This window comes from Saccopteryx leptura, chromosome 9 (assembly GCF_036850995.1).
Source record: "Saccopteryx leptura isolate mSacLep1 chromosome 9, mSacLep1_pri_phased_curated, whole genome shotgun sequence".
Classification (NCBI taxonomy): Eukaryota; Metazoa; Chordata; class Mammalia; order Chiroptera; family Emballonuridae; genus Saccopteryx; species Saccopteryx leptura.
Genome location: NC_089511.1, coordinates 3,572,605 through 3,584,197, shown reverse-complemented (window position 1 = coordinate 3,584,197; position 11,593 = coordinate 3,572,605). Strand labels below are relative to the sequence as shown.

Here is an 11,593-nt window from a genome sequence, read left to right as displayed (position 1 = left end):
CGCTTCTCCTATGTGCCCTGGCCGGGAATCGAACCCGGGTCCCCCGCACGCCAGGCCGACGCTCTACCGCTGAGCCAACCGGCCAGGGCATGACAGCAATAATTTGTGGGACATCATGTTGGAGCAAAAACCAGAGGTCTCCACCCCCCACCCCAGAACCAGGAACCTTCCTCCCCGGGTATTTTGACCCCACAGATGCCTCCTGCGGTTTAGCCCCATTAGTATCTCACATGAACAAGCCACAAGGGGCGTTGTCAGTTGTACTTTAAAATAACGTCTCCCGCAGGCGGTCATTTCAGAGGCAGAAAGGAGCTGCTGCTTGGGGGGTGGGGCGGGGCCTGCAACAGAGAAGAGAGCCTGGGATGGGGCCGTCCTCCTGACGTCCTCCTGACGTCCACTTACCTGCCCTCTCTGCTCACATTTAGTGCGACCCCGGGCCGCCCCACAGGCGCACGCCCAGGGGCCGCAGGTGAGGCAGCTCGTCTAGTTGGGAGGCAGCTCGTAAGTGTGCTCAGTGGAGCGTGTTCTGCTTCGTCTTGAGCCAGTGATCCAGAAAGGAACGTACAAAGAGTCGGAACCAAATGGGACCGTTCGTGGCGACTGTGTCCGGTTCCCTCCGGAGCGATTCTGAAATGAGTCCGTGGTAACGCTTTGTAGAAGGAGGCGGGGGGCACCTGGTCAGTCGGAATTCTCTGGTCGGGCTCCGTCCACGAGGGACTGAGTCCTCCTGGCCACACAGGTGCGAGTGGTCCCTCTCTGAGGAGCTGTGCCGACAATGAGTCGACTATGCGGGGGATGCAAAATGCTAACGCGTGTGAGCAATCCCCGCCAGCTGTCCTTCCCCAGGACCTGCAGGGAAGGACCCTGGAGGACGGAGCTGCGCTCGGGCCTCAGGGTGAGGGTTCAGTCCCCCTGCTCTCCCCCCAGCGCCACCCCCCACCCCACATGCTCAGATTTTCATGTCAGAACTAGATCCCCCGCTGCCGCTGGAGAACGGGGTGGAGGGAGGCCAGAGGGCAGGCAGGGACACTGGTTAACAGCCCCGCGCAGACGTCCAGCCACAGGCTGGTGGTGTCTCAACCCCGGTGCTGGCCCAGGCCCCGAGAGCTGTGGGTTGACTCAGGATTTGACAGAACTCGAAGAGAAAGACCCTGACAACTGACTGACAGTGGGAGTGACCAATCCAAATAGGATGCAGGAGTTTAGGAGCTGGGAGAGAGACCGTTCCAAAGTCAGCCACTGGCTATATTGACCGGGACAATGACTCAGTCTGTAGACGGAGCCGTCAAGCAGGTGGATGAATGCACGTCTGATGTCAGAGGTGAGTCCTGACCTGAAGACAGGAACACGGATCCGTGTGCGGTAGGTTACTGACTGTGGATGTCTCGCCCGCGGGTGAGAGGACCCAGGGAACACAGCACAGGAGGGAGGGGGCCTGAGACCGAGCCAAGGGGAACGCTGACATTTCCACAGTGGGTGGAGGAGGGTGAATGGAGGGCGGCCACCTGGAACCAAGAGGAGATGCTGCTTTTTTTTTTTTTTTTTTTTTTTTTCATTTTTCTGAAGCTGGAAATAGGGAGAGACAGTCAGACAGACTCCCGCATGCGCCCGACCGGGATCCACCCGGCACGCCCACCAGGGGCGGTGCTCTGCCCCCCAGGGGGCGATGCTCTGCCCATCCTGGGCGTCGCCATATTGCGACCAGAGCCACTCTAACGCCTGGGGCAGAGGCCAAGGAGCCATCCCCAGCACCTGGGCCATCTTTGCTCCAATGGAGCCTCGGCTGCGGGAGGGGAAGAGAGAGACAGAGAGGAAAGCGCGGCGGAGGGGTGGAGAAGCAAATGGGCGCTTCTCCTATGTGCCCTGGCCGGGAATCGAACCCGGGTCCTCCGCACGCTAGGCCGACGCTCTACCGCTGAGCCAACCGGCCAGGGCGGGAGATGCTGCTTTAAGGCAGGAGGTTCTCTGTGTGAACGCAGCTGAGAGATGAGGTCTAAGACCCTGTCCTTTGGACTCGGTGACAGGAACATGATCAGCAGCCTGAGTCGAGTCCTTTCAGTGACAGGGACGTGAGAAGTAGAACACGTGTAGGCATGGGGGGTTTGGCTGCGAAGGGAGGAGGACCGCAGTGCGAGCGAAGGGCGTGGGCGGCGAGGGAGGGAGGTGAACATGGAGAGCCGTGAGCAGACGTTAATGCTGGTGGGAAGGGCCTGAAGAAGAACTGACAAGAGGAGTCGGTGCCCATCGGGAGGAGGCCTGGGAAGACGGGCCGGCCCGCGCTGGGAGGGGAGCCCGCTCTGCCCGGAGGGGCCTGAAGCAGGCCTCGGTTCCGGCTGCAGCCAGGAAGGGGCCCACGCCACGCTGGAGGCAGGGAGTGTCCTCAGAAAGCCTCCGTGGGCGTCGCTGGCTCTTCCCCATGACTGCGTGTGGGAGGAGAGTCCTGCTTCTCCCCCCTAGACACATGCACACGCACACACACACACACATACACTCATCAAACACATATTTGAAACAGGAATGTCACAGAAGGGGACCCTACCTCTACCTCCTGCCCACAGGCTCTGTCCTCGCCCCACCGAGACCTCAGTTTATACGTCACACAGCAGAACGCCCTTTTCTCCCTTCCTCCCGCCCTCAGAGTTCAGACTGCCCACCCTTCCCCTTCTCCGCCTGGTGACAAATGACCATGGACAGGCCAACTGAGACGTAGCAAGCAGCAAAAGGAAGGTCAGACGTATGACATCAGTCCAGGCAGGTGACATCGAGGGGCATCGCAAGACATCACTTTCCCAAAGGCAACATCCTGGACAGAAGAGGGGCAGCAGCGAGCAGCAGCCGCCTGACTCCTGCCCCTTGTCCTAGAGAAGTCACCGAGTCTCGGGCCCCTCCTCGCTGCGGAGCTCAGGGCGGGTGGCCGGGGGTGCAGCCCCTGAGTGGTCAGGCGCGGCGAGGACTGGGCCGGGCAGGGGGCCACCGCTCTGGGAGGAGGGGAGCCACCCAACGCAGGGACTCAGCGGCCATGAGGAGAAGATGTCACGATGGCTGGGAAAGGCCCTTGAACAGGTGACCGACACTGTCACGAGTCGTCAGTGCTGGAAGCGTGTGGCACAGACTCAGGCCGACCCCTGGCCGGCCTGGGAGCGTGGGTCGAAGGCCTGCGCGGCCTCCGGTCCGACAGCCTCGAGCACAGGGAAGCAGACTCCCACGGGCACAGCAGTACCACGCCAGGGCACAGAGAAACTTCATTTTACGCGTCGTGTGGTGGAGTGACCACCGACGCAGACCTGCTGTTCTGCGCCGAGCAGCCTCGGGTGACGGCACCCCGCCCGCGAGAGCGAGGGCGGTAGGTCCCAGTGCGCTTGCCCACTTGTCACCCCCCCCCTCCTCCACAGGGACCCTCTGGGATGCGGAGGGTGAGTACAGACATCCCTCGGGCGTCCGATGAGGACAGGGAAGCCGCGAGAGACCCACGGAAGGGCACCCTTCCTCTGGGGAGGCCAGGTGACTGCAGCACGTGCGGGCCCCATGATGTACGCGCTGTGCCCTCGGGTCTCTTAGCTAGAGAGTCTGAGAAAAATGTCACCGGCTTGATGCATTGTATCCAAACAGTGGTCAGCTAAACTCCTGCCAAGGGTGTGGGGCCCTGGGCCCCAAGCAGCAGGACTTGTGCTGGGATCACACTCCCCACCCCACCCCCGCCCATCCACCCAGCAGGGAACAGTGACAGCACCACCCCGAACACATTTTCCCTGCTGACTCTGCAAATTCCGGTCACTCAGTCCCGGCCGCACAGGAGCTGGAAGACCGCTTGTATTGTTCATTTGTGTAAACCCCCCCAGCCTCAGAATGTCGCCAGGACGCCCGCCGTGTTTACAAAGCAAAGTTGGCGTTCTCAACGTTTCTCGCTTTCGAATGACCAAAGCCGTTCATCAGCGGGTTCTCAGGAGCATCCAGCTCCTATGTTGTTTTTTCGCCTTTCGTTTCCCAGGTGAGACAAACAGGTGCAGGTTTGGGGAGTGTCTCTAACTCTCTGGGCTCAGGCGTTTCTAAAACTACCCACACGGCCCTGAGTCCCTGTCCCGTCTTGGGGGCAAACCCTCCTTCACATCAGATGTTTACCGCCCACTGACCTTTCTGTCAGCCAGCAAGCCTCCGTTCAGTTCCCGCTCCGTGCACAGCAAGGCGCCGTAGGGGGTGGTGCCTGGAGCCAACGCCTAATTTATTGAGCCTTCACTGGGCGCTGGGCCTCAGAAGGCTTAGCCTCGTCGAAAGCGTCGGCCTCGTGAACGGATGCATGCAGCCGTGGGGAGTCTGTTCTGTCATTGGATGGAATGAGGTGGTACCTGGGAGACTAGGAGGAGGAGGGGACAGGAAGATGGGAGGACTGAATATGAGAGGAGGAAGGACACTTCAGGCAAGAGGACCATCTCTGTGTGTGGGTGTGTTGAAGACCATGAGCAGCCTGGACAACTCAGAAAGGCAGACACGGAGTCGCTGAAGGTTTATCGGCACCACGAGGAGGTGCTGACAGACGTTCGCTTTAGCAGGTCACGAGACCTGAGTCCGGGTACTGGACGGGCGCAGTCAAAGCCCTGTGCAAGGAGGGGGCTGATACTGTCAGCCCGGCAGAAACTGCCAGTGGGGAGCTTCTTAGGGTACAATTGACTTAGGAGTCCACGAAGTACAAATACTAAACAAGGGAATAGCCTTTGTCCTTCAACGTGGGTCAGTGAGAAACCATGACAACAACAAAATAAAACCAGGAAAAATATCTTAAAATGAAGTGAAATCTCTTTGAGGGCAGATTCATGATTTCAAAAGCCGAAGAATCTCTGACCTTTTTTTTTTTTTCTTTTTTCAGGATAAGAACGTGGCAGGAAAAGTCGGACTCACAACATTTCGTTTCTGCTTGGATTCGTCCTGCTCCGCCTGAGTCCCGTGTGACATTGACCAGAAGGAAGCTCCCAGCCTGGGTCACGAGCTGTGTTTCCACCGTGTGTAATGTTCCTCCACCCAGACACAACTGAACCCGACAAGCTGGAAACGGGTGCTGCCAAGGGCTCCCCCCGCCCAGGCTCAGAAAACAAACACTCCTCTGAATGACCCCAACCCCCTGAGGACCTATCACCATTAACTGGTTGGCTCAGCAGATATTGTATCCGAATTGCTGCTTCAAGCTGCCCCCAGCTCAGCGCGGGAGCAAGATGGGAGATGTGCCGCGACCCACCTCACTTGCACTGCACACTTTCTCTCTCTCTCTCTCTCTCTCTCTCTCACACACACACACACACACACACACTCACACACACACACAGGACCGCCGCAGGGCAGGCACTAGATGGGGGTGCACCCCCCAATCTCCTCCCCCACCCCCTGTTCCTGGTTCCTGCGTGTTTCTCCGTCCTCATCCTATCCTGGGCTCACAGAGAGAGGACCTGCACTCACACTGGGTTCTCTCTGCTTATCCGGCCCCCTGCTGTGCTTTCTGCAAGGTGGGTGTGGGCCCTCCTCAACTGTCGGATGGATACGCCCCCAGGTGTCCCACGGAGGAAGGACACCGGGTTCCAGAGAGCATGTGCTTCTCTGGGAGCTGCAGGAGCCCAGCTCTGTCATTTCCTGTCATTTCGGGAGACTGCTCCGGGTCCCTGTTGTGTTGTTCGTAAGCACCTCCCGGGTTAAGGGGAAGCCAGGGCCATCGTAGAGTGGGCACGGGCCATGGGAACGAGAAGACGTCACCTCGGGTATTCGGATAGAAAGTTGAATACTTACATGTCAGTTTTACCGATACCATGCTATCACTATTTATGTCTGCAGAGTTCGCCAGCCCAGCTAAGTTCCTGTTTACGTTTTCATCTCTACTGGCAGTTCCAGATGCTCATCTGGGTACCCCGATACTCCTACTGGAACAGACGGGCGACTCACACGGTCACACCGCCCTCCTCTCTCCTCTCTCCTGGTCCCGCCTTCTGCAGGGTGTTTCAGTGTCGCTCAGAGTTCTCTGGACCGTAGTGTGTTCTTGTTATCTGAAGACCGAGTTCTCACTTGGGGAGTTACCCCCTCTCTGATTTTCCCCCTGTGGCCAGTCCAGTCGTAGCCTCCTCCACCGTGGAGGCCAGCGTTCTCCGTGTCGGGTCAACCTTGCTTACCCACATCTAGTCAATGCCATTTGCATTCACTGTGATTAGTTCTCTGGTCAGTGTCACTGTGGCCAGGGCCTGTCCACAATCATAGAAAGACCAATGACCTGTCTGTCACTCTCTGCCCCCCCCATCTCTGTTTCCCCGTAGCATGTGGGGCTGCATGGCGCCCCATGCCCCCAACCCCAGCTAGAGCGTCAGGGCCACGCGGAGAGGGACTTCGTCTTCTCCCCCATCTTCGGCGAGAGCGGCACCTGACGCCTAGTCGATGACCAGACCGCCTCAAGCTTCCCGTGGCGCCGACCTGGACTTCAGCTGCGTGTATCTCGCACTTTGCCGTTCCCGATTGACGACCCTTGTTTCCTGAGCTCCGGTTCTCTCCCTCACTGTACTGTCTCTCCTCGGTCTCTGCTTCCATCGACTCCTCTTCTCGGCAAGCTCTCCTACAGCCTCTGTGCGGAGGGGTTCTGCCCGCTGAAGGACGTGTCTCCTCAGAGCGGGGACAGGGTGGGTGCCGGGCACGGGGCGCGTGGTCTCCCGAACCCCTCCCCAAGGTGAGCCCTTTGGTTCTCTCCCGGCTGTTTCCAGTGAGTCCTCCGTCGCCGGCAGTCAGTCGGAGCCAGAGCTCACCCTGTTGTAAGGCACTGTCCTTGGAAACAGCAGGTCCTTCATTGAGCAGTCAATTCAGGTCTCACAGTATTAAAACAAAACTACAGGACAAAAAAGGGTAATTAACAAATCCAACCGCCACTGCCCATAAGCCCCCTCTCGGGCCACAAGACAGAGGCTGGGTACCCGCTCTCGGGCCATCCGCTGCTGGAGGTCAGGGGCTCTAGGGGGCCGTGGTTCCCTTGCTCTTCAGCTGCCTCCCTCCCTCCAGGTGAAAGATCGAGGTCCCCACTCCCAGCAGCTCCCCCTTCCTGGGGGGACAGAGCTGTGACAGTGGTGTGGTCTGTGCTGTCTCCCAGCCCCGTGCACCGGTACGGGTCGTCTCCGCTCAGAGGAACGACCGACTGGCTTTGCACGAAGGTGTGAAACCCAGTCCCCACGGGGCTGAGCGTGCCCAGAACGGGCGGCTGTCTGTCTCTGAGTCACACGGAGGTCTAGTGGGCTGGCTGGTAACAGCCCCGGAGAACAATGCGGGGTGGGGCCTGTGTGGCGGAGTGGGGGGACTAACACCCTGGAAGGACATCTGCCGTCTTCGTCCCTGGACTCCACACTCACCTGCTTCCCTCTGGATGCATTGGGTTTTCCCTGACTCACCCGCTGACCTCGCTCACCCCGCCCGGCTCCCGGGAGGCTGCAGTCCAGGCGCCCAGCACGGATCCCACAAGCCCTGGTCCTCCTGCTTCGTTCCCACGGATCCACAACGAGGCTGCACTGCTTCCCAGGTCTGGGGGCCGCTGGGGGCGTCTTGCTCATTCCCCGCCCCCTCGTTTTTCATTCACATTTTGAGTTTCTGAGACAGAGCGGTGTTATGATCTGGCCCCGGACGGGTGGGCTGCTCTGGCTCATCCCTGATCTAAACGCAGCCTCTCTGTCTGTGTGCCGCCCTAACCGTCTGCACATGGCCGGCTCCTCCGCTTTCAGACCCCATCTGCTGACGAGGCGCGCTCCTGGGGGGCTGAGCGGCTGCACCTGCTCCTCGATCTCTGGTGAAAAGTTACACTTCCTCCGTCACTGTGACTGCGCTTATCACATACTGAAGATGACACCCAGATGATTCCGCACTCTGATGTCTTTCTTTTTTTTTTTAATTGAAATATGACTTTTTCAGACTTAATAAAATGGAAAGAACACTGGTTTTTTTAAAAAACAACAAAAAACGATACTCTGGAATTGTCGTCGGATTTGATATTCAGTTGGGGGTCTCCGACAGACGCTGCCTGCACAGTAAACTTGCACAGTGCCCTGGCACTGTGACGGAGGAAGCTCCCAGCCAGGCTGGAGTCTTGTCGTGCCCGGGCAGATGTGCTGACATTAATATTGCTAGTCAGTCCCTCGTTCCGCTGGGAAAACGTTTTGGCTCTGTAGGGCAAATGGGACGTCTGAAAATTCATCAGTTCTGTGTTCCAGTTCTTACTATTTTTTTTTTCTCTCTTAATTAGAAAACAGACTTCAGTTCCTATGGAGGTGAACACCAGGACTGGCTGGTCCCAGCCGGTCTTTCTGAAGGATACATTTTGAATTCCATCGCAACTCGAAGCCGACACATTGTGTCACAGGCTCTGAAAGGCTTCCGGGAGCAGCCTGGGAAACCTCAGAATCCTGCACAAGTATGTATCCTTTCAGCAGGGAGCTAACCCGCACTTAGGAAATAGACACTTGCAAATGATGTTTTTGATTCCAACTAAGACGGTGGGCAGATTTCTGGCAACTTTGCTCAGCAAACCAGACTTTTAAGAAATTCTTAAAAATACAACACAGTGCGCTTTCCTCCAGATTTCAGCGCATGTTAAATATTTCAAGTGCTTTCCTCCCTTTATGTCCCGCTCCGCCCGCCATGCGGGTCCTCGACTCTCCCTCCATGGGTTTCGTATTAAAATTTTCTTTTCATGCTTGATTTATAACCTAGCTTCATCCTTACCCTTTTTAAATCTTTATCACTCTCCTAACATCTCAAGTTAGGCAATTCCCTTCTTTGTCGTATCCCTTCTCCTTAGGGTGTTCCACAAGGTCGGAGCTTACACCCTCCTCCTGCTCTGCCACCAGCACACACGTGACCCCCAAGGCAAGGTCAGAGCCGGGCTCCTCAGCGACCCGGCTGTGCGCCTGCTCCAGGTTTTCCCGTGAGCTCACACCTCCGTGTATTTGATGCCAATTTGGTTGTCTTGGAAGCCGTTTGTCCTTTGTTTTCCTTAGATCCTTTCAAGACTCTTCAGTAGGCTGCATATTTTTTTAACATGACAGGGCTGACTTCTCAGGGGAAACTCCCTAATAAGACTGGTCAGAAACATCTCTCTTGGGGCCAGGGCTCAAACTAACGAGCTGCGCTGGAACATTCCGTGGGGAAATAAACTCATAATATTAAAATGATTAATTACTTTCTATTTGTATAAATGTTTGCTTGAGGATATTTGCAAAGTATGTGTGATAGGCAGTATCATAGATTCTCTTCCATTCCGTATCCAAGTGAATTAAATAAAAATATTCAGGAAAGGTTAGTAAGTGAGCTCGCCTCCCAGGAACCACGGAGCTGGGTGAGATGGGGGTGGGGGGACTGAGCAAAAGAGGACAAAAGAGAGAGAGAGAGAGAGAGGGAGAGAGAAACTCATGGACAGGGACAGCAGTGTGGTGACTGCTGGGGGTGGGGGAGGTGGAGGACAGTTTGGGGGATAAATGGTGATGGACAGAGACTTGACTTGGGGTGGTGGACACTCACTACAGTGTACAGAGAGGTGCTGTGGCGTTGTGCACATGCGGTCTGTAAAATTTTGTTAACTAGTGTCCCCCCCAATAATTCAATTCAAAATTTCTTTTTAAATCTTCAGGAATAGGCCCTGGCCGGTTGGCTCAGTGGTAGAGCGTTGGCCTGGTGTGCAGAAGTCCCAGATTCGATTCCCGGCCAGGGCACACAGGAGAAGCGCCCATCTGCTTCTCCACCCCTCCCCCTCTCCTTCCTCTCTGTCTCTCTCTTCCCCTCCCGCAGCCAAGGCTCCATTGGAGCAAAGATGGCCCGGGCGCTGGGGATGGCTCCTTGGCCTCTGCCTCAGGTGCTAGAGTGGCTCTGGTCGCGACAGAGCAACGCCCTGGAGGGGCAGAGCATTGCCCCTGGTGGGCGTGCCGGGTGGATCCCGGTCGGGCGCATGCGGGAGTCTGTCTGTCTCTCCCCGTTTCCAGCTTCAGAAAAATACAAAAAAAAAAAAAAAATCTGCAGGAATAGTAAACTCAATATCATGAACATGAGAACAAAGAATGTGTCCAGCTATATCCATCGATTCAAACACAGAATTTAGTAACATTTAATTTTGTTTTTACTAATACAACCTAGGTGAACCACCCGTACGTCGGAATCACCTTACGCACATCCTGCTTGAGGTAAGAACTCAGAGGGAGCGTCTGATCGGGGATTATCGGTATTTGTAATAAAGGTATGGCACAAACGTTTGATCAGATTTATTGCCATATTTTAGTCCAACCCCTACAGTGAGCGCCAGTACAAAAACCAGAGTCACACTGACAGGTAGAAACTATGTGGCAGCTCTGTAGCTAAAACAGCACCAACAGCGTCGCTTCTGCAAGCTGGCTCACGGTGCTGTCCTGGTGCGTGTTAATTTCAGTATCTTCTAACACAGGGGTCTCAAACTCATGGCCCACGGGCCACATGCAGCCCGCCGAACAATTTTGTGCGGCCCGCAGACTAATCCACGAAGTTCAAAATATTTTGGATAAAATTAAGTAAGCCTAGGGGCCTACTTGTATTTTTCATTTCTCTAGCATCCTAGCTAGATATTAGCTTAGTTAACAGCAGTTGTGATGCGAACTACAGTTTCTGGTCGTTTTGTGACACTGAGTAAACTGCATGTACGATTGTGCTTGTTGTACTGATTTTTTTTTGTTTTCAACTGCAGTGAGAAAAGTGTTGCGTAACAGTTGCCTTTTGTAGACCTAGTGCAGCCCGCCGAACTGCTGTGATCTTGCTCTGCGGCCCACATGCTGAGTTGAGTTTGAGACCCCTGTTCTAACAGGACGACGTCACTAAAACAGGTCCCCCTTTCCCAATGTCCGTTCCTCGCCAGGCCGCGTCACCTCGTGCGTGGCAAGTTCATTTTCGTGGCAGTGAGGTGGGGGACTTAGTCCAAAGAGCCATGATTGATTCCGACGAGCTATCTGACCATAAAGCATGCGGCAGCGAACTTTCACTTCCTAAACTATTCCTACCGTTCCGCAGGGACCACGATTGCGGCGGGCGTGGCCATGAGAGCCCTCTCTCACTGGATTAAAGCATGTCCTACCCTCGGCTTGGCTCTGGCGGGCAGGGGCCCCACCACGGTGTCCCAGGAGGGCGGCCGCCTCCCCAACCCGGCCGGTGTGCTTGTGAGGGGCCGCCGTGGTCAAGCTGCGGCACAGAACGCAACGCTGTTCTCGAGACGTGTCCCACGGAGCCCTGCGCCGCCCTCGCCAGCTGACCGGACACGGTCCCCGCGCCGCCCTCGCCAGCTGACCGGACACGGGTCCCCGCGCCGCCCTGGCTAGCTGACCAGACACGGGTCATCGCTGCCCGGCTTGACCTCCCCTTCCAGCAGCAGGTTCATCACGACCTTCGTCAGGTAGCTGCAGGTCCCTCTCTGTCCCAGGGGCGGAGTGTTGTAAAAGGAAGTCATGTCATCCTACAAAGCAAAACGGTAAGCAAGTCGTTTGATTTTTTTTTTTTTTTTTTATGGTTGTTAAGAGTGACAGGTGAGAGCAGCTCTGCAGGGAGATAAATACAGACAGGCGTGTCCTGGAAACAGGGG

General features: G+C 56.2%; 1 protein-coding gene across 3 annotated transcripts in view; it reads right to left on the bottom strand.

The window, feature by feature from the left end:
• Positions 1 to 10,238: 10,238 nt before the first annotated feature.
• Positions 10,239 to 11,593, bottom strand: part of PHKB (phosphorylase kinase regulatory subunit beta) — a 115,754-nt gene continuing 114,399 nt past the window's right edge. For 2 of the 3 annotated variants that reach the window (XR_010747056.1, XR_010747055.1), the window contains exons 31-32: positions 10,837 to 11,467; positions 10,239 to 10,442 (exon numbers count right to left, since the gene is read on the bottom strand). Coding sequence is in view for 1 of the 3 variants with exons in the window: in XM_066349907.1 (XP_066206004.1) it covers positions 11,330 to 11,467 (138 nt within the window). In the remaining 2 variants the exon portion in view is untranslated. Of the gene's footprint in view, positions 11,468 to 11,593 lie in introns of all 3 variants that reach the window. The other variant, XM_066349907.1, reaches the window with a different exon arrangement.